The sequence below is a fragment of the Lepisma saccharinum genome, chromosome 14 (genome assembly GCF_977018435.1).
Source record: "Lepisma saccharinum chromosome 14, izLepSacc3.1, whole genome shotgun sequence".
Taxonomy (NCBI): Eukaryota; Metazoa; Arthropoda; class Insecta; order Zygentoma; family Lepismatidae; genus Lepisma; species Lepisma saccharinum.
This window is the reverse complement of record NC_139242.1, coordinates 48,050,460-48,076,466: the sequence shown is the minus strand read 5'-3', so window position 1 is coordinate 48,076,466 and position 26,007 is coordinate 48,050,460. Positions and strand designations below refer to the sequence as shown.

At 38.1% G+C, this 26,007-nt stretch overlaps 1 protein-coding gene across 2 annotated transcripts in view; it reads left to right on the top strand.

Annotated features, from left to right (window-relative positions):
• Positions 1-26,007, top strand: part of LOC145998859 (LIM/homeobox protein Awh-like) — a 115,374-nt gene that overhangs the window by 55,186 nt on the left and 34,181 nt on the right. For both annotated transcript variants that reach the window (XM_083135536.1, XM_083135537.1), the window contains exons 2-3: positions 7,522-7,703; positions 24,731-24,948. In XM_083135536.1, the coding sequence (XP_082991662.1) occupies positions 7,522-7,703; positions 24,731-24,948 (400 nt within the window). The remainder of the gene's footprint in view (positions 1-7,521; positions 7,704-24,730; positions 24,949-26,007) is intronic.

Genomic DNA, 26,007 nt, shown 5'->3' with positions numbered 1-26,007 from the left:
GACTTCGTTCTTTTTCACACTCTATCTTTTCAGCATTTACTACTGTTCCATACGGCCTTCCTCACCGTACCAGCACCTGCCTCCGTCGGGGCATTGATTTGTTATGGTTCTGGTAAATGGTCGACGGAGGGAAGGTGATGGTCTCCCAACTATAATTTTGGGCGTGCAACACTGTCCGGATGCCACAGGAGGGGAGGTTCGGGGACGCAAATCTGCCCTCACACCACGCCCATTTCGTACTCCCAACAACAACCCTGGGGAGATGTATAACCATCTGCTCGGGCCTCTCTGCTTTCAGGCGAGTGACAGATCTCCTCGACCCCTGCGAGGCTCGATATGGAGTTAATGGCCCGGGATACTCGCAACCCTTACTTCTTTTTTTGTGGCCCTCCTCGGCTGCTCGGGTGAATACGGTCAATGGGCTTTGAAATGTATACTGATGGTAATGATAACCACAAATGTTGCTTTTTGGCGGTTTTCCCTTGCTTTTCTTCCACGAGCCCTCGACAGTTTCTCATGCCAGTGCTCACAGGGCTGAGGACAATTTCTCACATGATCTTGGAGTCAAATGTTCACAATTCTTCACCCGAAACTGCTTTCCTCGTTTGCAACAGGAACAAATAATTGTTTTGAGTAGGACATTCAATTCCTATTTATTTGATTTGGTATTGCAATGAACCAAGTTCTTCAGTACCAGGGAACGAATTTATATGCAAATACATATCTTCATATCATGCTAAAATCAATGTCATTTTTGCGAATTGTGGTATGTATGCTAAAAAAAATGCAATTTTTCCTTATTTTTACATACAGGGTGTTCAATAATTATTGGGGGATTTTGTAAGACTATGTTTTCATCAGTAATGAACAGTAATGCATGATACTACCACCGGGGTGTTCCCGGTCACCAGACCTCTAAGCGTGCGATTTATTCTTGTGGGGTTACATCAAAGACAATAGTGTTGCCCACGAGACGAGATTTTGGCCTGTCTCGTCTAGTGGAGCCTCGTGGAAATGCTGTCTCGTCTCGAAAATATTAGTTTGTCTTATGACACATGGTCAATCTCGTCTCGTCTCGAATTTTTAAAAGCCTGTCCCGTCTCGTCCAATGTTTACGTTCCTCAACACCCATAGACACTGTCAAAATTGCGAAGGCGCTGCCATCGGAGACGTCACACAAATAAATGCTTAAGAATGTTTGGTGAGAATGGAAGTACCACGTGGACATCTGCCCTGCCACACGTTGGGTGCACATCGAATGCATTTAAGGTCTGCGCAAAACTTCAAATATTCCTCTTTCAAATTGTGGTAGTATCATGCATCTCTGTTCATTATTGGTGAAAATATAATCTTACGATATCGGCCAATAATTTATGAACACGGTGTACATTATTTTCTAGCACATATTTTAGCAATATCCATATTTTCGAACATTTTCCAACATATATTCCATATTAATGCCATTAGTACATTTGCCTCTCTTGTGCTAAATAGGTCTACCAAAAGTTTTCCGTTCATCTGTATTCGTCGTCGTCGCCATCTTGTTGGCTTACACCGCTTATTTCTAAGTAGTTTCTAGCCAAAAGTGCCGATATCTAAAGGTTTCATCATATTGATATCATTCACTTTCTTCAGGAAGATATGTCCTTCATTATCACTTTTTGAATACCGTTGTCCATTGTATTACGAGGTCTTGTTCTAAGGGGTTGAGTATGTTTCCATTGCATTCTGGCGTAGCTTGACCACATGGCCGCAGTACGAGATTCAGATATTAATGTTGATGTGGTATGGGATTCCTTCCTACACGTTGAAAGTTCTTATACAGAGTATCACGAGGTTTTTGTCGGTACTCAACGTAGCCTATATTTTAAACATTGACAAAAAACAAAGTATCTGTTTAGATAAGGCATAAATTACACCACATGTCATCATTTCACTAAATAATGAAGACCAGTTTTGGCATGTACTTACTTTGTTCAATAGGTTTCACCACATCATGTGGCTTTATCTTTTCATCTTGTTATCCTTAACTTACCTTCTCATGTCTTAAATCTTGACTATTCTTGTCCTATCTCCTGAGGAAGCCACATAATGTGGTGAAAGCTAGAGAACGAAGTAAGTACATGCCAAAACTGGTCTTTATTACTTAGTTAAAGTACAGTAAAACCTCGTTAATCCGAAGTAATGGGGGAATAAGTTGACCGGTTTAACGAAAGTCCGAATTAAGTGAAATAACCTAAAAGAACAGTAGAAAGTGCATTAAAACTCCGTTGATAGCAACAAAACACGTTTATTATGATGTATTTAAAGGGCATAGGCCTAAATACACTATACGTACAGTACAAAATCTGCGGGAAACAGAATTTCATCAGTGGTTGACTGCCATTTCTTTGGAAAGTTCTCTTGTTGACTTGTAGCCACATTTAAAACCTTGCAATCTGTTTTTTTTTTGTTTTTTTTGTGCCTGTCCGGATTAAGCGAAGTCCGGCTTATTGGGGTCCAGATTAACGGACTTTTACTGTATCTGCTATTCCAACATTCTTGTCAACAATAGACAATGCAAGCTCAATTTTTCCGTGATGAAGTTCATTGCATATTTTAAGTATACTCCCGTTACTTCAGTTAATATAAAGTCTTTAGGAACAACAGGAAGAGTTGTTTCAGTACTTAAAAGAAAGTTCGTCAATCCATTGTTTTCGTGTGCCAATGCATGGGCTCCAGAGTGGCATTACTTTAATTGTGGCTACTCAGTTGATTGACACACGTTCCACGTGTATAAACATGGTATGTCCTTGGATACTTGACGGCACCCGTTCTTTCCTCTTGATGGTTGTTGCAAGGTCCTAACGTTCCAGAAGCCCACCAAGAGCTCCCTGAGAGGGGGGAGCTCGCAAATAACAACTTCCCGATCAGCCCGACGCTTCGACGGAATTTCAAACGAGCGTACCTTGGGCGCCTTTCAATCAAAAATCGATCTCGTGGGATGAAGCGCGGCGGGAGGTCCCTCTGTCCTTCTGAGATGGATCCAGGTGCCGCACCGTATTGGGGTGCAAAGTGTTAATTAACTAATCTATTCTCCCCCGTGGAAATATCGCCGGGGTTAATTAATAACGTAACCTCCGCGACGCTGCTTATTGAATTGGAGAAGCGAGGCCCGTCTCTTGTGCATAATTGCCTCCTGTTGCCACGGGGCTCCCTCATCATTGACATGCACCTTGGGTGGAGATTGAGAGATTGCCTGAGCGATTTTGTTTCTCGGCAGGCACCAAAACTACACAAAATATACAGAGTGTCATTTGATAAGCAATAGTCGCGGTTCCAGGGACTGATGTCTGTGGCAGCAAGGTATAGTCCGAGTCATTTTCGCCGAGGTGTCTTATCGGTTCAATCCCGCCGTGACAAATGTCAAAGTTTCCTTGACTGTTTTTCCGCAAGCCATACCGTCAATACCGAAACGTGAAAGCGTGTTTGTGACGTTGTACCTGTGTTTATCCTCCATTGAAAAGAAATATGATTGGTGATTGAGTACAAGAAGAAACTAAAAACGAGGGATCTTACTTTGAGAAAATACTAGTTTAGTTCTGATCCTGAAAAACGACAAGTGAAAGTAAAGTTGAGTCTGGACGAGAGACGACGAGATTGCTGAGAATATGGGAATTATAGAAAGAAAGCATGGGAAGCCGTCCCTTATTTACGAAGGTCGGCAGTACAGGAATAAGAGAATATTGTAGAAAGTTTGCAAGACTTTAATAATGTATTTTTAATGTGTTTTAAACGATTTTATGTAGTGTATAATAATATCAATATAAATAAATAAATAAACGAATTGAACTTTGTATTGCTGAAGAAATAAAATTGATACAAGTAATCCTGCTTAATCCCATTTGAAATGAGTAAAAAGAAAAAGTGACGTTTGTTAAGAAAATCTGGATTATTTTGTATGTCTGCACGTATTCTTGCACGCGACGGTTTTGACACTCTGGCTTGCAGGAAAACGAGTGAAATAAACTCTGACATATGTCACGGCGGTATTGAACCGATAAGACGCCTCGGCGGGATTAACACGGCGGAAATAACACGACACCACAAGATCGTGGTGGGTAGTCGGAGATGGCGAATTGTTCATTACTATTTTCATTCCGTGTGTGTTCCACCATGAAGTGATAATTAATTAAAATATTGATTGATTGATTCCTTTATTAAATTTGCTTTCCTGCCACTTTTGGCTAATCGCGAAGATGAAGATAAGCGATAATGTGATGAAATTGATAAAGGGACACTCACAAAGAACACCAGTGTCCAGGCCGGGATTCCAATCCTGGACCTCTGGTGGTGTCGTAGCAATGAATTGGAATAGAAATGTCAACCTTCGAATCAACAGGATTCGGGTTCTTAAAACAAAATAGGAAGTAGATTAAAAAATATATAATAGCGTTGGGTAAGTTGCCTACTGTTATGTTTGCCATTAGCAGTACAATCAGTCGCAAAGACAAAGTAGGCAAATTGTTCATTGCTACTTTCGTTCCTCTTTCTTCTTCATTCTTTGCATTTTCTATTTCATCAACTATAGAGCATCAAAATCAGTCTTCCCTGTTGAAATCATCCCTCTCCCAAAAAGGAATATTTTTCAGAAGAAAATGAGAAAAGACCAAGCGTTTGGAATGACAACCAGTTCGTATTTTAAGAATGTAATATTCCATATAAATTCTTTGCATTACATGTCTACTTAATTCCAAATTAGTTACTGTTACATAATTTCAGTACAAGTTTTAAACTGATTTTGCAGTCTAATATTATTTTTATATTGCTTCCTACACGCGACCTTTTGCCCCACCGTATGCAAACTTTTACCACAGTTGGGGTAAAAGTCGGTGGTAAAAGTACATTTCTCTATTCGTTACAAAAATAGATATTAAAACAAATATATTCAGAAGCCGGCCCCCATGGTGGAGTGGTTAGCATATCGCGGCACGACGCCAAGGGGCCCGGGTTCGATGTTTGTGAGTGTCCATTCATCAATTTCATCACAATATCACTCATCCCCATCTTCGCAAATTAGCCAAAAGTGGCACAAGAAGCGAAGTAAAATAAAGCAAATCAATCAATCAAATATATTCAGAAGTTTAATCTGAGGCCTAGAGAACTGAAAGAAGAAAGTTTGAGGTTTGTTAGGTATACATTTTAAGATTCTGACTGCTTTGGTAGCTTAGATATAGGAAATCAAAAACAAAGTGCGCACTCTTACCCCGCTATACTCTATAAAGGGAGCCTTCAGGTCGTTGAAAATATAAACATTGAAAAAAGGTATTAAGCTACAGTAGCTTTTCTATTCATATTTTGAAAAAACTGACGTGTCGTGGCCAAGGAACCCCTTTTTTTCAAACCTCTGCTGAGGAACCTACCAAGTACGGCTTCTCTACCAAAGTCACTCCTACTGTTCAATGCAGAAGTGAAGTCTTTTTTCTTCCCTAGACAGTAAGAGAGGTTGTGAGAGGGACTTTCCCTTAACGGTAGGAGGTCCGTGGGAGGACCAGGTGATATAATTCGGCACGGAGAACACAAGAGGAGAGTGAAGGCAGCGACAGGCAGATGGATTTGGTAGAAAGTTCTTTCGTCGACCGCTAAACGTAGCGCCAAAGGGGCAACGTGGCTGTTCTGGTGCCGTAAAAATGCTCCAAATTCCACTGTCACGCGTATTAATTGGCTCTCGGCGCAGTCACAGAGACAATGAGCATCGAACAACTCGGGCTTGGGCTGGAACCAAATTGAGTGACGCCTCCAGCAGCTGTTCGATTGATGTAACGCCGTTCCACTGGAATGACCAACGGCACAACAGATCGCGCGTTGCCAGAGGGACATGCCAGAGAACATTCGCGGAACTGGACAAGGAATGCAGGAATCACTTTTCTGCCACTTTTGGCTGATCGTGAAGATGAAGATGAGTGATGAAACTGATGAAGGGTCATCATAATGAACTCCCACGCTCAGGCCGGGATTCGATTGTCAGTGAGTCCAGAACAATTCAGTCCAGGCTGTACTACGTGCAAGTGAGGTTGACATTTGGGTACCCCCCAGATTGATTTGGTTCATTTTACATCCCTTTTCTGCCACTTTTAACTAATCACGAAGATGAGGACGAGTGATGATATGATGATACTGATATAAGGTTAATCACACAATGAACACAAAGGCCTAGGCCGGGATTCGAACCCGGGACCCTTGACGTTATAGCGCGCTGTGATAACCACTCCGTCAAGGGGTCGAATTTGCACATTGAACCCTGAAAGAGTTGCTAAATATTGCAATTAAACTAAACCAAACTTCGTGTCGAAAGTCAAGGCCTTCCAAGCGACTTTTAGTTGGGTGGCATGTGATAAACTCGAGTCTCATCGCCGATATTCCTCTGGTTTTCGACACCGGAATATAACAACTGCCTAAGAAACATACATTTATGTATACCGTTTGTTGTATAATATCAAGTTTATTTGATTGCACAGAACTTTCATCAATGTAAGGATTAATAATATTCAATTCATTTTTTTATCAGCTGAAAATAATAATTTTTATTATATTCTAAATCTTGCATTTTTCGACATTATTTTCATTCGTATGGAAGGCATGTGTTTAAAAGAGTAAAACTATAGCCCTAGTTAGTGCCACTTGCGTACGCTGAATAGGTCTGATGGAGCCCCCCCGAACTTTTGAGAAAATGAACATTTTCAAATGAAAGCCGTAAGGAACTCGGGAAACCAAAGTAGTAACAAACCCACTCCAGATTTCCATTTTTGTCTTTGAACAAAGGCAAAATGAAGGCTAAAAATTATAATTGAAGCTCATTTTAAGCACACCCGCCCCCCAAAGAAATCCTGCTTACGTCAGTGACATGTGTGTATTTATGTAATGTGTACACATACTCGCACTATATACATTACTATATCTTTTGACTTCCTCAGATATCCTAATCCGGCTTCACGAACTAGAAAAGTGTATTATATAATACAACGAAAGCTTTGATGAAGTTTTACTACCGAAAAGTACACTATCATTACAGACTCGTAAAATATATTTTCTCCCCATCAGTTCAAAAGGCCTGTCGAATGCAGTTATATGTAAAATCCGCTATGATCTGGTTCGTAAATGAGTCTTCGTGTAATTTTGTTCTTTTACAGAAAATTAATTTGAAGCCTCTGGCCATGATGTAGATTTCTTCTTTTTGGCTTGGCGGGTGTCCTTCACGTCTTCTTTTATTTCTAAAGCTCTCTTTCCACCGATATGCCAGAAGCATGATAATATGAAGATAATTGTGTAAGCATGTTTTCTGCTTGGATTTCTTACTGCAACTTTTTTCGCCTCTGTTCGTTCTGCGGAGGTTATTTGAAGTTAAGAAAAAAAAAAAGTGGTGCCATCTTCCACGTGCCTGGTGGAGAATGCGGTCTCCACATATTGTGGACCGGAAATCAAGTTTTGTAGCAGTTTTCCAGGAGCACTTCATCAACGCTGTTGGTCTTTTGTTTCTTGCAGACGGAAAACCTGCTGTGCTTCTCGTGCAAGGAGCCCATCCTGGACAAGTACTTGCTGCAGGTAAACGGGCGTTCCTGGCATCCGCACTGCCTGCGCTGCTCCGTGTGTCAGCTTGCCCTGGACCGCCAACCCTCCTGCTTCATACGGGACGACAGCGTTTACTGCAAAGCGGATTACGCCAAGTAAGTGTGTGCGTGCGTGAGTGTGTGTGTGTGACTTGCATCTCTCTCCTCTCTTGGTGGGATTTTCCTTCTCCGGGCTTCGCCTTAATGGACTTGCAGCAGTGTTGCCAACTGGACTTACTTTTCTCTACACCAAGTGTCATTTAAATTTCGAAATATTATCCTTTTTATTAATCCTGCTACTTTGTCTTGTTAGGTTCTTTTTACCGAAATATCTGTTAGCGTTGGCTACAAGATATAAATATCTTAAGGAGCTTCCCCGAGAGCGTAGTGGTAACGCAGTCGCCTTGTAATCAAGGAGTTCCGGGTTCGATACCCGGTGGAGGCACATGGTACAGTGGTTCGGATCCCACTTTAAACTGTAGGTCCCGTGGCGATTAGTGGAGTCCGGGAGGGGGGAAGGTTTGGAACCCAATCGTCGCCACTGACATTTCATAATTTTCACATTGAATCGATAAACAAATGATGGAATTGTTCTCTGTTTACTGTTCCCAGTAATTTACTTTCAAAGAATCAATAAATATCAATGTACAGTAGTGTTTCGATAATTCGAGATCGGTGCTCCGTAAAGTCCGAGGCAAACAACATATCTGACATTTCTTCTTATAAGTTCTCACGGAATTGCGTTTGCAAACGGAAACGACGCAACGCCCAGAAGCAGAAATCACTTGACCATTTCTTTAAAGCGACTTCAATGTTGTTTAGATATTCTTTTCCTAACATAATTATAACTATTGCACTGAGAAATATAAGTACAGTAAAAACTGCATATCACGGAACCTCTATAAGAAGGAAACCTGTAAATACAGAAAAAAAGTCCCCAGAACGGACCGATTTGATACCTGAAAATGGCCAATGCTTTATTCTCAGTAAGAAATTTCTTCCTTTATTTTTTCGCTCGCAAGAAGACAATGCAATACTGTAAGTGGAACACGCCTCTGTTGCCACTCGCTTAACGGTAACATTGTCGATATGAAAGAATGCGCTACAATACTCATAGCTGTTATGATTCCGTTCCTTTCTTTCTTCTCTTACCCTCTTTCTCCACCTTACTTTGCCTATTTCTCCTCTGTTCTTTCGTCATCTTTCTATTTTTCATGTTATCTCTCTTCGTTTCTTTCTTTTTTCTTCACTTTTATCTCAATCTTTCTTCACCTCTCTTATTCCATCTTTCAATCTTTCTTTTTCCCTCTATGCACATCGCACTACGACGCCAGGGGTCCCGGGTTCGAAAAGATACATAAGTACGTACTGTACGTTCTTACAATACTGTAAAAAGTATACTAACATGTTGTGTAGTTACATAATTGTAATCTCTGCTATGCTTATTGCGACTGTATCGCATTTTTATTAATGTACGTACATGCATTAGTACTGTACATTATACGTGGTGTGAAATGTTAAAGTCAACCCTGTATAAGAAGGAAAACTGTTAAGACGGAAAATTTTGCTCGGAACCATCATGTTCCGGGATAGACAGGTTTTACTGTACAATATTCACAATAATACTGTATATCCTATTCCTAACATACTATAGTTTTTTTCGGTGTATATACTGTTTTATCTCTCGCCTCTTCCTATCTTACTAGGTTATTCCGTATAGTCCGAGTTTTTCGTAATTTGAGATAGTCTCGCTCCCTTCCATCACGAGTTAACTGGACTCTACTGTAATTCGTTCTAAAAAGAAAGTTAAACTTTTGAAGTCCACTTCATGCACTGATAGACACGGGACTGGGCCTACAGTTTAAAGAGCGATCCGAACCACTATGCAACGTGTCTCTACCGGCTAACGAACCCGGAACTCGCTTGATTACAAGGAGTCGACGTACTGATTCACGTGTTGCAAAATAACTATAGATCTGACACAACATATCTCATCTTTTTCTATTTCTGTTCCCAAAGCATGGAATGCAATATCAACCAATGTTAAATCCATAAAGTCAATAAGAATTTTAAAATGAAATTGAAAGAAATGCTTCTACAGGAACAGCAGCAAAATTAAGGTTGCACTCAACAAACGACAAAATACTTATATTCTATAACTGTAACAATTGAAATTTAATTACTATCTTCAAATTATATATACACAAATTATATATACACAAATTATATATACACACATTTGTATTTTTTCAATATTTATGTTCTTTCACATTTATATTATTTTTTACTAACATTACTGTAATGAGTATATTCATAATTGTAGGTATATGTGAACTTCTTTATTTCTCTTTAGTTTAATCAATCTTTCTATCTGTATTCATGTATTGTTATGGTACTTATATTTTCTTGTGTAGCTCATGACAAGGGTTAGGGGGTAGAGCAGCCTACGGCTGAACTTCGCCCACTAAATAAAGGAATTATTATTATTATTATTGTTATATACTAAAATCAAGGTAAAAGTGAATGGGCTTTGAGTGTATCTACATTGAATTTTCTTTTCTCACCCTGAACGCGTTGAGGTTGAGAAATAAATTAACAGCTGAAGTTGGCAACACTGACTCACTGTCACTTGGGCTAAGATGTCGTGTGTGAGAGCTTCTCTCTTTTTCTCCTCTTGAGATTATTTATCGCTCCCGATTTCTGGTTTCCTCCATTGTCGACTACGCAGATTAATGGCATATTGCGGTTCTAAATAACCACTAATGTCAGGAGAATTACCAAGATGAGCATTTTAGCCAGAGTCATCTGCCGGCCGTTTCATTTCAGCATACTTGTTGCTTCGTGCGATTTTTCTTTTGCAGTAGCTGCTACTTCTGAATCTGTCCTTTTGTGTCCATTTGTATATTATCCTTAGTATATGCGGTCTTGTAACAGATTCATTGAGTTCCTTCATTCACTGTCTCCTAATAGAAGCAGTGACTTAACCACATCTCCCTAACACGCCCAATTTATGGTAATTTTGGTTAGACATTTATCCTTACACCCCCTTAAATTCGAATCCCCCCCAGCACGTATCTAGAACAATATTTCTGGAGGGGTCCGAACCACTCACATATAATAATAATAATAATAATAACAACAACAACAACAACATTAAGTTTCTATTCTAAGTCCACTTTTATGCACAGGTAGCCTAAACGGGACTGCATCTACAGTTTGAAGTGGAATCCGAACCAATATGTGCCTCCAACGGGTATCGAACCCGGGATCCCTTGATACCCCTTGAGTACAAGGCGACGACGCTACCACTGCGCCATCAGGGATGCTAATAATAACAGTGATAAAAAAATAATAGGTTGATGATTTTAATATGTCTATTGATAATAATAATAATAATAATAGTTTATTTTAAGTGTTGAGCACAGTATGAAACCTAATACAGCACTAAGTCAAATACAAAAGTACAAAGTTACACGAATAAAATACATAAGCTGCAGAATAACATAACATAACAAGTTAGCATATTTACACTTCAAGTTACAGTTTTCAATGAGATCTATTATATCTCTGATACTAATAATTGTTTATTGTCATATAATATTGTGCAATTAACTGTGTATTGTTCTAATAATAATAATGATCATATTTATTGAAGTGATGATAACGATTAAACAACCACTATGTTATACAAAATTAAAAAATTGAATACATAATTATAAAATAAAACAGTAGATCCTACAATTTTATACATCAACATAAATTCAAATTGTAGGTTTCAACAAGATCTGCTACTAAACCTCTTGCCTTGTTTAGGCATGTGAGAATTGAGATATACCTATGTGAATATCTGGGAATTTTATAAGCTATATTATTCAAAAAGTATTCACTGTCAACTTGGAAATTTAATATCTTCTCTACAAAATTTAACCTTTTCATTTTTCTTCTTTCTTCTAAGGAAGACATATTCAACTGTGATAACCATTCAGAGTAATGTTGGTCATAGTAATTTTTTTTAAACTTTGCGCATAATAACCTGATAAAAAGTTTTTGAACTGATTCAACTTTTTGGAGGTGACTGGTTGCAGTCAGAAACCATAATTCATTTGCATATTCAAGAATAGGACGAACTATTGTTTTATACAGGAATATTAAGGTATCTTCCTTTTTAAAAACTTTCCATGAGAAAAATATATAACCAAGCATTCTCTTTGCTCTCTTGCAAATTTCTGAAATGTGCTCATCAAATATGAGAGAGGAGTCTATTACTATTCCTAAGTCTTTATGACTGTCGCACACTTGGATTTTATTTTCATAAATAAAATAGTTGGAGACTATATAATGAACTTTCTTAGTACATCTTAAAACTTTACACTTTTTCAAGTTAATTTCCATTTCATTAATCTTGCACCAATATGTCATTCTATCGAGATCAGCCTGAAGTTCAGCGACATCATTATTTGTTAAAATACTCTTAAAAATTTTTATATCATCTGCATATAATAAACATGTGCTAGATTTAAAACATAATGTAACATCATTGATAAAAACAGCGAACAGAATTGGGCCGAGTGGCGACCCTTGAGGTACTCCACAAAGTATTTCTTTTTTAGAAGAATTTGTTTCACCAATCTTAACAGAGAAACTTCTATTTACTAAAAAGTTGGAAAACCATTTCAGAAATCGTGGTGATAATCCCATTTGGTCGAGTTTGTAAATTAATAGCTGATGGCTGACACTATCAAAGGCTTTAGCCAAGTCAATAAATAAAATATCGGTCTGGGATTGCTTCCTAATGTTAGATTTAAGAGAGTCTATTAAAACCAATAAATTTGTGATAGTAGACCTTTTTCTAAAAAATCCATGCTGATTTCCATCAATATATTGTTTAAAAGAAGAAGACAAATAGTCAGCAATTATGTGTTCAGAAACCTTTGCCATGGAATTTAATATAGTAATTGGTCTATAATTATTAAGATCATTGGCTTTCCCATCTTTGTTTTTAGTTACAGGTACAATAAACACATTTTTCCAGATATCTGGAAATATTCCAGAAGTAAGTGACATGTTGTAAATTTTAGTTAACAATGGTACAAAAACATCTTTGTTTGCTTTCAAAATAAAATTAGGTATGCCATCAGGACCTATTGAAGACCTGCCTTTTAGTTTGTTAATTGTATCACTTACATCCTTTTCCAAGATAACAGGTACATCAATTAAGTTGGTGTATGAATGAAGATTAATATTTTTAAAATTTACATGACTTCTTTTTGAGAAAGATTTGTGAAAAAGCTCACTAAAAGCATTAGCAATATCATATTCATTGAACAGTACATCATTATCATAAATAATTTCAGTGATAGTATTTTCTCTCTTCTTTCTATTAAAGTGAAACCAAAAAGCATTCTTATCACCATTAACATTGTTTTCTAAGGAGGAGTAGTAATGCTCCTTTACATTAGAATATTCCTTTTTAACATCTTTCCTTAATTGGGAATAAGTAGTGTAATATACACACTTATTTGTAAGTTTAAATTTATCATGATACCTTCTCTTTTTATTGATCATTCTCTTTAGTTTCCTTGTCATCCAAGGCAGTTGATTGTTTGTTCTTTTAACTTTTGAAGGAATATTGTTTTTTAATATTGCATACACATTTCTAGTCAGTTCCATAACAGATTGTTGTACATCATTAGATATTTCAACCATATATGGTAAATGCAACAATTCATTATAAACATTCACATAATCACCTCTGGCAAAATTAAGACATCTATAAATATTATTTTCCCTTGTATCTATATTGTCTTTTTTAGACCTATCCAATTCAAAATAAAATGAAAATGGTGGATGAAACTTATCAATTTTAGATAAAGGATGTTCATTAAAACTAATGTTACAAGTGGAAATGTTAGTAAGTAGAAGATCTAAAACATTAAAAGGCAGTGAAGGGTCATACGATACATTGTGCTGAATTAGATTTGAAAGTGTTGCGATTTCAACAATTTTTTCAGCCTTTCTTTTAACATAATAATTAGAGCAATACAAATTTCCAGTAGCCCAGTCAATTCCACCAGCATTAAAATCTCCAACTAAAATTATTTTATTGTGTTTCATTAACATCTCTAGAACTACCCAATCAAAGTAGTTTGCAAACAAGTCACAGTTTAAATCAGGTGGCAAGTAATGCAATCCTATTATGGCTGGATCAGAATTATTTGACATTAATTTTACCCAAATTACATCCAATTCTGTAAAAGGTGATTCCAAGATCACAAACTGAACCTTGTTTTTGATAAATAAAAGACAACCACCACCACCAGATTTCTGTTTGTTTAAATCCAGATTTCTATCTTTTCTTATCACCCTGTACATTGGATCTAAATCTATAAAATAATCTCTATCTTGTTTACACCAACTTTCTGTAAGAAAAATTATGTCATAATTTTCAATATTTATATTGCTTACTAATGTTTCAAATTTGGTGTTAATTCCTCTAACATTCTGATAAAAACATTTAATCATATTATTACTAAGGAAAGACAAACTTAGTTTTTTGAAGTTGAGTTTTCTCCAGACTTACTGTTACTACTTGTATCAGATACACTTTTGTTTTTGTTGGCAACTATAATGTCATTTTTCAATTCGCCATAAAACCTTGTTACTAATACCCCTTTAGGCCAGATATTTTCATCGAATAGTACATCATAGTCATCCTGGGAAACAGCTACATGAAAAGAAGAGTAAGAATCATATTTAGTTTTGAGCCTTGTACATACCATTTTCTTTACGGAAGAAGTTTCAGCAATATATTGCTGAAGGTCAGAATTTGAAACTTCAGGATGAAGTCGAGTCACAAATAGAGCTCTCTGAGGAAAAACTTTGCGTTGCACTGCTAACCTAGTAGAAGGATTCTGACCTTGCACTGATTTCTTCACGTCGTTCACCTGTTTGTTTACATTTTGCAAGGTCGAAGCTTGATGGTTGTTTTCTATCGAATGCACTGATTGACCCAGAAACTTATCAGATCCCTTATCTGTGTGAGTTTTGTGAGCTACTGTAGATAAAGGTAAACAAGGAGTACTGCGGGGCATTCCGATTGTGTTTTGTTTTTCTTTCGGAAGATTCGTTTGAATTACGTGTGCATAAGTGTTTTGTAGAATCTTTTTTTCTTCTGTTTTCATTAGTACTTCATTCTGTTCTTTCAATACAATCACTTCGGCTTTAAGAGATTGAATTTGATCACTTAAATTCTGCACTGTCCAGATCAATGTTGACATAATGTCTTTAACATGGCAGCAACTGAAACAGTTTACATTACCTGGCTTTTGTCCTCCAAGTTGATGTTCTTGATCAATATCATCTTCATCACTATTATCACTATGTATTGCCATTTCTTCATTATTTTCTCTATTTATGTCCATGTTTTCATTGGCACTATCGCGAGCAGCTACACGATTCACCGGAACGGGTCGTGGCGTCACAGGCGTTTCATCGCTACGCTGTTGTAAACATTTCGTACATTTATAGGTAGATATGTCGTTCACCATAAAAAATTCAACTTCATATTTAGAAAGTTTCAAACATGGTTTAACGTGAAACCTTGTATTACACAGACAGCATGCCAATACCTGTTGCTTTCCATAAATTCCTTTGGAGCAAATTCCACAGTGATCAGAGGCAGGCGCCATGTTGAATCGGTAATGATAATAATGATAATAATAATAATAAAGTTCTTAAAATATATAAATTTATTATTTATTATTATTGGAACAGATATAAATATGACGAAAAAAAGATAGATATAAAAGCACGTATTCATTATCTAGTCAAGATCACTAAAATGTGTATAAAAACAGCTGTCCTACCAAGGAAATTAATGCCCAAAACAATATTAAGTGGATTATTTATTGAATACCAAAAAGGTTTTAGGTCCAGCTGAGGAAAAGTAAAGTCCTTGATGATCATTTTTATGCGTATTATTAGTAGTAGTACATAAATTTTCACAGGCACTGAAAAGTCTTTTAGGGGGTTCGAACTTCCACGACCTCCCTCGAAATAGTCCCCCCCCCCCCCGCGGAAGGAAATTTTGGATAAGCCCCAGACTAGAAGTGATCATGTTTAAATCTTCGTACGTCAAATAATGCATTGATGCACTAGGGTAACGATTTCTCATGAAAGTAAGGCATTATGGAATAGAATATGGAAATATGATTCCGACAAACAGATAGGTTGCGCATACGAATATGCTTTTGACAAGGATAAATATTGTATAACTGCTGCTATTATTCAACTATTGTAAAGTAAAGTAATATTGATTTTTGATAACTACATATTCACAGTGTGGAAAATGTGGCGTTACGGTATGCTATGTATTAAGATCTCCACAGCTAAGAAAGAACAGAGAAACGTATTTCGTTTAACAATTCCTATCGAATAATTTATATTAGGTTAGTTTCAGTTAAATATATATAGATGGAGCAGCAATCTTTAAAATAAAGAATAATGGTAGGTTTAACACATCAGCATTCATTTCTAAACCGTTTGTCACTCTTAACTACAACCTTTTTCATTAATTAAATCTCTGTGTAGTGACCTTTAAACTTCACAACAAACTATTTTCCTCTTTGTGTTTATTTTGAAATCGCAGAAGAGTATCTGGTTAATTAGGAAAACAAATTGACATAACTCCACGTTCAAAAAAGTTGAGTTCTTAACAGTGGATAAAATAATATATGGCCTTTCGGTCCAGTGAGTATCTGGTCACTAATCAGAACAACATTGGCATATCCCTGATTTAATTGGTTATAGATATTTTAATGAACTTATGAAGATAATTTATATCACCAGGATTTCATTGCACAAAATTTTCTTTGTAGCTTTCTAAATAGACAAATTATATATTATTTTACACATAAAATATATTCTATTTTTATTTGTTAAGGATAGGTCGCTACGAAGATTGTTGTCAATTTTAACTACCATTGACAGGCAGACGGACAACTGAATCGAAACATTAGACATACTAGTGTACTAGTACCTGATATTTCTTTTAGTCCACAAAATTATGTAGCTTTAGTAGTTTCTTAATAACAGATATCGCATGGTTTGATTGTTGATTACAACAATCAACTGGAGAAATAGGCAGAGAATATGGATATCGCACTAAATTGAAAATACTGTTCTTTCGGCCAAATTTGTTATTTCTAGCTCGCATGGTTGATCACATTTGTGTTGACTTTAAATTGTTTCATACCTATAGGCAGACCGATAGGCCAATCAAATAAATTTATGTCGCGTTAAATTAGCATTTTCTAGGTTTTCTATTGTAGAAATATTTAGATCTTCTCATGTGCTAGTTTTTGAGATATTGAAAGGTCACATTTGATCGGTTGCGTTCCAGAACTATTTGTTTTCAATGGATTTTGAAACGCACTTAGCGATACATATAATACCCTCACAACTGACATTTTCATTATTCCAAGTTAAAAATAGAGCTGGCTGTGTAGGATCACAGAAATACCTGCAAATAAGTTATCTGATAAAAAAAAGGGCTACCCATCATGATGGAAAAATTTGAATTGGCACTCAAAGAAATGAAGAACGGAAAAGCAACAGGAAGTGACCAAATTCCTGTAGAACTTATAAAAAATCTGGGTGAAGGAAATAAATAAATGCTACACTTGTACAATGAAATCTATGAAAAAGGTGTATGGTCAGGAGATTTTGTGGAAACAATCTTAGTACCTGTAAAGAAGAGAAGTAACACCAAGAAATGTTCTGAGTATGGACCAATCAGTTTGATATCACAATCAGAAAAAGTTCTTTTGAGAATTTTAAATAGACGCCCACACTCTAAGGGAGAATTCACACCGAAGAAACACGCAACACGCGACACGCAACATGCAACATGCGACATGCAACACGCGACACGAGTGTTTCACACTAAAGAGACAAGATGCACGCGGCAAGCGACCCTTGGTTTCTTTGCTCAGTTTGCATGATGGTACCTATATAATTGCATTAATCAGTTGATTAGTCACCCGAACATAATGTAACAAGAGACATTGTTAGATGTAAATTGCGTTGTAAAATTTGTGCAAGTTATTGAAACTTGGGAGAAGCATGTTGTGCATGAGAAAACTGAGAAATAATATGCACTGACCTCAAACTGTATACGCTAGACTTCTCAGCCTGAATAAAGCGAATACCTAAATACTAGAGAAATGGTTCTCAACCTTCTTGAAACCATGTCACGGTATTCTTTTTAAGTCAATGCCCTTGGCCGAAGAATTTTCCTCGTAAATCTTTACAGTATTGAAGATTTTATGCATGAATTAACATGTACCTATGAAATTAAATATTGATAAATAAATTCTAGCATAATCATAAGAGTAATAATAGTTTGATTATGTGTGTAGGATTGTTGACAAATATAAAAATATGGAAGACAAAGTGGTAACGTCGTCTCCTTGTAATTATGTGATCCCGGGTTCGATAACCGGGGAGGCTCCGGGCAGATCCAGTTCTGATTAGTTTGTGCACAAAATGGACTTAAAAAACGAAAACTCACAACTCAAATATGATATTGGGATTATGATAGTTGTCAACCAGTTTCAGCAGAACATTTCGGTGCTCATTATAGTTGATACGAGGGCACGGTATCGGGTCGCGGCCCGGTGGTTGAAAAACAATGCACTAGAGTACTTTTCCATGTTGACTAATATATTTTGGACTAAAGTGCCTCCATAAGCTGACTTTTTCAAATAAAAGCAGTCAGGTAAATGGCCAAAACATGGCCTCTTTTCACGATGTTGAAGGCAAATTACAGCCGATAGATAGCTGCATCAAAAAACTTGATAAAGCGAAATGAACGTTGTTTAAATCTTAAAACATTGTACATATCAATACTTTATTATATCAACAAATTAGAGGATCAAACATAATGCCGGTTGGGCTCTCTTCTAGAGTCTAAACACAGCTCGTTGGAATGAAGCATTCGCTGCGCATGCGCGAACAACAAACTGAAGCAACACGATGCACGGTATTGAGAAAACGGCCCAGTCCGAGAGGCACGTAAGCGACATGCGACACGTGCATCTTGCCGTGTCTCTTCGGTTCGAAAGGTAGCATTGATTACTGAGTGTTGGCTTCCAAGCGACACGTGTTTCGTGTTGCATGTCGCGTGTTGCGTGTCGCGTGTTTCTTCGGTGTGAATTCTCCCTTAAATGAACAGAGAGATAGAGGAAGAACAGTTTGGTTTTAGAAAGAAAAGAGGTACGAGAGACGCCATAGGACTAGTGAGAACACTTGGGGAAAGATACCTGAAAAAAGGCAAAGAAATGTTTGTAGCATTTGTCGACTTGAAGAAAGCTTTTGATAGAGTGAACTGGACCAGGCTCTCAGGGATCCTGAGGAATATTGGTGTTGATTGGAAGGAAAGGAGACTTATCTACAACCTATATATGAGGCAAAGTGTACCAGTGAGAATAGAAGAAGAAATGAGCCAGGGAAGTGGAAATTGGAAGAGGGGTACGACAAGGCTGCTGTCTTTCCCCTACATTATTGCAGATGACATGGCCCTGTTGGCAGAAAATGAAAGAACCATAAATGCCATGCTAGCAGAAATTAATACCCAATGTGAACAGTTCGGGATGAATGTGAATAAAACGAAAGCAATGGTGATCGGAAGAAAACCGGGAGAGGCAAAAGTGAGTATGAGAGGTAAGAGAATCGATCAAGTAGACGGCTTTAAATATCTTGGATGCATCATCACCAGTGATATGAAATGCAGCCAAGAAATAGAAGTAACAATAGCAATGGCGAAGGAAGCCTTCAATAATATTTTCTGTGGATCTATGAACAAAGGAATTGAGGAAAAGACTAATGAAATGCTTTGTATGGAGTGTAGCTGTATATGGTGCGGAAGCATGGACACTGTGAACAAGTGAGAAAAAACAACTGAAAGCTCTGGAAATGTGGTTATGGAGACGAATGGGACGGGTGAAATGAACAGAAAAAGTGAGAAATGAAATAGTGCTAGAAAGAGTTGGGGAAAAGAGATCAATGCTGGAGATAATCATGAAGAGATAAAGAAATTGGTTGGGGCACTGGATGAAAAGATACTGTATCCTAAGGGATGCTATTGAAAGGATGGTCGAGGAGAAAGAAGATCCGGAGAAGAAGAAGATTCCAAATGATTGACGACATCGAAATAATTTGGTCCTACGATGCTACAAAATGAAGAGCTGAAGATCGAACAGCATAGAGGATGCAAGGAAAGACCTGCCCCTTGGCAGAAAACAATGAATGAATTAATAACATTTTATGACATTTCAATACATATATTTATGCATAAAACTGGGAAGATATACATGCTACTTATAGAGATGAAATATTTATAAAATTTCATATAATTTATATATTTTCGTAAGTAGTATAAATTCCCACAATTTCCGTAGTACTAATTGTGGAAGTATTTAGTTTCGGAAAATTCCATTTTCAAAATTCAAAATGGAAGAAGGTCAGTCATATACTCCTCTGATGCAGATTTATAACTTATCTTCCAATCGACTACTTTTATACAAAAGTGTACCCCTTACACAAAGGTCACTAGCCTTCAGCGTGATTGCCTCAAACTAAACTTTGTCTGATTACATCGTTTCACGTCCATTTTAAATAATTTTCATGTCCTTAAAAAGGGTTTCAAACAGTGCTCGAAGTGAGGGGGGATGATATCCGCCCAGCTAGCAAAATTTTCGCAAAGTATCTAACTAGTAGCAAAATGTAGCAGAATGGGTTTACAATGGTTTGAATTCTCGTGAAATATAAACTTTTTTGTTGAGCTATTAGAAAATATATTTCTTTTACAGGAGCACCTTGCGCTTCTCAAATTATTTGAGAGGAATACAAGGAGTACAACTGACATACGGACTTACGGAGTATTGCAGTCCCTTAAAAAGTTGGTAGATCTATCAGTAAACTAAATTTTATCTTTGTAGCTCTGGTAGTTTCCGAATTAACACGGATACGACTGTCGCGGAAAGATACTTTTTCATTTTTTTGGTGATCAGTACCCTATAAAAATCTTAGAACGCTCTCCCGCGCATGCGCTGTTTGACCGTGGAAGACAAGCCTAGCTTGATCGGACCAATTCAAACGCTAAAGGTGAAATGGATAGAAAATATGTGTGAAACTACGCTGTAGGTTTCAGATCACTATTTCGTATGTATGCATTTGTTTATTATTATTATTATGAATACCTTAGAAAACTCACCCGGTTCTGGCAGTAGGACGCAACTGCGTTCTACTAGCAGCTGTCACCCCTATTATACCACTGGACTCTTCCACTTGACGCATGCGCATTTGTGCCGATGGTCTCCACTGACGCATGCGCACTTGTGTCGATGGTCTCGACTGACGAAAACGAACCGCACAACGTGCATTTCCAGATAATGCAAATAGAACCCGCTTACAACTTGGTAAAGTGTTCCGGTAAAATTACAACATACTTAGAAGTCTTGACCAGTGGCGTAGGAACGGTTTTGATTTGGGGCTTACAAAGTTCAACCTCCAACCCCTGTGTAAAACTTGCATAACTTTGTCCTTCAACTTAAAATAGCAGTACTCACAAATTTGTTCTGAATTCTTTTTTGGTAAACTCTTATAGTTATTTTCATGATAGTTCTAGTTAAAAGAAAATGTACAATTCCCGAACAGATAAAGCCCTGGACCTCATTCCATTGTTTTGCAGTCATCTTGAACAGTCTTTCATAAAGTTTCTCTAGATCACGTGAATGTAGTACTAGGAAACTTCTTGCTCTTCTTTGGGGGTATAATATACCCCTGTACGCAACCACCCCCGTTCCTGTGGTACTATTATTTCATCCACCCTCCAATCAAGTTACTTCGACGCTACTGATTTTAGTACAGGGGATGGTGATAAATAGGGAAAGGATTTTAAGGTGCAGCACCTTTCAAAAAATATAGCTGTTTTCATACCGATCGTTTGAGATATGTACTGTATTTTAGGACATGAAATCAAATAAAATGAGCACACTTTGTTGCACCTATTTGCATCTTTTGGTGAGATAAGCACATTGATCCACTTTTTACCCTCTCTTTGATGCCTCAGCACCTTTTCCCTTCCTTTTCTTTCATGTTTTGCTAAAAAATTGGACAGAAAAATAAATGATTTTCACATAAAATCCTGTAATCTCATTTTGTAGAACAGAACGAGAGCTATAAAATGGTATAGTGTCTATAAAAGATGTCCGGGGTTTTAGCACGCAAACGGTATTAGGTAACTCAGGTTAGTTAATTACGTTGAAATCAGTAGCTCATCAAGTTTTATTCACACCGTTTGGAGTTTGTTCTAACAAAGGTTGGCAACGCTGTGCAGCGTTGACCTTGAAGTGGCCGAGCCGAGCCGAGCCGAACACAGTGCAGTTCAGTGCAACGGCGACGCCACAACAGAAGGCGCAATGTATGATATGGCTTGTAGAAACTGGATCTGTTATTATTGTACAGCGGAACTTTCGACGCGAGTATGGTGGTGTTGCGCCTTCGGACAAAACCATTCGTCAATGGCTTAAGGCTTTTCAAGAAACTGGAAGTGTGGATTGGAAGGAAAGGGCCTATTCCATGGCCTCCAAGAAGTCCGGACCTTACTCCCTTAGACTTTTTCCTATGAGAACATGCAAAGAACATGGTTTATGCGGAGAAAATTCATGATGTGAACCATCTAAGGCAAAGATCGCATCTGTGGCAACCATCGCTCCAGACATGCCGGCCAGGACGTGGCAAGAAGTTGATTATCGCTTGGATGTGTGCCGTGCTACACACGGGGCACATATTGGAATTTACTAAGTTGTAAACAAAATTTGATAACATTACCTTCAAAAATATGTATTTACGTTTTCCTCATTTTCAGTTTTTAATAAAATATTTAGCTTCAAAACCCCGGAGTTATTTTATAGATACCCTGTATAATCATTACAGCACCAATAGTCCCCAAGATACTGTAGCAAAACCCGCGAGAGAAAACACAAACTTCAACAAAACCTATTCGGCGGAACCGCAGTTCTCTATGTGGTCCGCGCATTATATACAGTAAGCGGAAAAAATGAGAGAATTGAATATAAGCATTTTATCAGCACCTTCTTTTGCACCTTTTTTAAAACATTTTCAGAACCCTTTTTTTCCCTTTCCCAACCATAATTTTGCACCTTAGAATCCCTTCCTTAGTGAAGTAACCATACGTCAAACTAATACACTGCAGGTCTTCCGGTCCACAAACTGTCATCTTTATAGCGCTGGGAGTTTCTGACATATTGACAAGACCCGAAGGAGTGATTGGCGCTCCCAAAACAAGCAACCGAAGACCTCCTGGCACCTCCCTAAAGACGATCACGCTGTATCTATTTATTTTTCAAAAACTGTCTACGTTGCATGCGTTGTGGGAGAACCCTCTGACGTGCTTTACAGAGGAGAATCTTCGTGGAGGATCCAAGGGTAAAAAACAGAATAAAAAAAGAAGAAGCCGCGAACGTTTTCTGTCCGACAGAAGAAAAGGATTTGGTTTGTATTTCTGATACTCTCTTCTTGAATTCCCCATTGTGCTATCTGATCAGAATATGACATGAGAAAAGAACGGGGAGACCGACCCCTCCTCCCCCTCAGACCACGGCCTCATGACTTGCACTTCGTGGTACTTCCATTTGTCATTCTTTTCCTCCCACAATGCCACACAACTGTGACATCTGACTGTAATCCTGAGGATAGTTTTGGGAAAGCGCTGTCGAAGCTGGTTGACAATGTATCCGTTGGTCCTTTTTGATTCATTGTCCTTTTGAGAAATGAGAAATGCTTTGACCAGCTTCCTCCTCCTCCACAAAGAAGTCGCCCCCAAAAATTGTTCATCAACATTCTCAACAGTGTATGTCTCATGACTCTGTGTCTCATCAAGATGTTCCCGTAACATCAAGAAGTTTTGGGTTGGAGGAAAAAATGTGGATTCACCCCACATGCAAATTAAAATACTATTAAGATCTGCAACCAGGATTTTCTGTAACTACTCCAAAATGAAGTTCAAACCCTCTTTCAATGGGTTGCTGATTTTACCTCGCTTTTCTGCCACTTTTGACTAATCGCGAAGACGAAGATAAGTGGAGATCTGATGAAATTGTTGAAGGGACAGTCACTAAGAACACAATCTCCAGACCAGGATTGTGCATCCTTCGCACACTTACTTACTTATCCGGCACTACAGTTCTGGATGAACCTTGGCCTCCCCAATTACAGCTATCCTTTGCAGTGTTTCTCCAGTTTCTAAGTCCTAGAGATTTCAGATCGCTCTCCACTTCATCTAGCCAGCGGTTTCGTGGTCTTCCTCGTTTTCTTCTCCCTTCCATCTTGGCACGGTGAATAGATCTTGGTGTCCTTCATTCTTGCACTCTCTCAATATGCCCCATCCTTCGCACACTACCTATCTAAATAATGAGGTTAGAGCCTTGCCATTCCCTTCATTGGATATGTAGACCGATGAAATGCAATCTGATTAGTTGTTGTATTTTCTCTCAACTACAGAGCACTCTGATTGGTTGCCACCGGCAGATGCACAATTTATGCTCTGTACGATAGCACGAAGTGATATAAATCAAGGCTATGATATAAAAATGAAAGACACTCGAAATCCAACCATCCAATCATTTTAGGCAGTCAAAAAGACAGTTATCTTAGAAATAGGCACTAAAATAGGCAAAATAGGCAACATAAACCTCATGTATTCGTCTCAGAAATAGTCTGAAACGTTGTAAACTTAAAATTCTACATTTTCTGGCCAAGGAACAATAAAAGAAGCATTTTAGGGCAATATTTGAAGATATATTTTTATATAATAAGTTACTGTGTACAAATATATCTGTCTGACATAGTGTTATAGCTTCTTTGAACACTGTTCATTGTATCGATCATGATTAAAACATAACATGTAATATTACTTGAAATTTGTTTATTATTATTATTAAGATATTTGTGTTATTCTGACTTCGCCTTCCATACTCTGAGGGTATCAACTCTTGAAGACATATAAAAGAATGCATGTTGAAAACACCTGATATCATTAACGTGTGTGCGTGTTCTTTCAGAAGCTTCGGAGCGAAGTGTTCCAAGTGTTCCCGGTCGATCTCCCCGACGGACTGGGTGCGGAAGGCGCGGGAGCTGGTCTACCACCTCGCCTGCTTCGCCTGCGATTCCTGCAAGCGGCAGCTAAGCACGGGGGAGGAGTTCGCCCTCCACGAGAACAGGGTGCTCTGCAAGACTCACTACATGGAGATCCTGGACGGCGGGAGCACGTCCTCGGATGGTAAGGGTTTTTTTTATTTTTTTTAATTACTCTCCCTAGATACCGTATAAATTGGTCATACATTTCGCGGGGGGAAATGAATGAAAGAAAAAGGCCTGCAGCCTCCACCACGTATAAAGACCACTTTGTTAAGATTAAGGGATCGTAGATAGGCTATGTGAAAGCCTGATATTCGAAGTTGATTGGCTGCGTGAGGTGTATCATAAGAGAGGGGGGGGGGTATAGCTCTGAGAAGCTACGTCAACACTCGACCAAGCAAGGGGCTCGCCCCTTGAAATAAGAACCACACTCACGATTAAATTTAAACACTTCAATTGACTGGTCTGGACAGGGGTGTGAGAGAATGATAGACAAAGATATAGCAACGTTCGTTACCTGTAGAACTTGAAGTGACGATCGACTCGCCGATCCGTTGATGAATCTCTCCTGAAATAAAACTCCTTTTGGTAGCGCACTTCTCCTCGCCGTAACTCCTTTAGCGCCTCCGACTATAAGCCGGAGGCAACAACTATTCACTCCATAACTTTCGTAGTTCAACTGCTTGTATAATTCTGAGGCTATGACTGTGCACTCGATAGATTTCAGATACCGACTGGGGGGAGAAATATTCTCTGGAGCTATTTAAATAAAATTGGAACGGTGCTTTCAGCGTAAAGCTGTGTTTGCAGTATCTTTCCTGCGATTCGGGAAGAAGTCGTATCAGTGGATTTTTACATCAGCTGAAGATCGCAGGTGTCATTTGCTTGAAAGAAGCTCTTTCCAGCTTCTTTCATACTCGGACCCTTTTTATGAGGCGATAAGATTCAGTTATAACATTCATTTTAATGTGACAATGTATATAAAATGTGCGCTTAGGCAGTTTCAGCCCATAATCATCTATTTCATTTCCATATATCACTGGGTATTGGTAAGATAGACAAATCTACATTTTAGCATGGAGTCTTTCACTTCACGATCCATATTTGAGGCCTGACTACCACAGACAAATTGCGGTTTACTCGACTTCGAGTGTATGCCGCTCGTTGAGCGTTATTCACTCGAGCGGAAGAGCTCTCAATC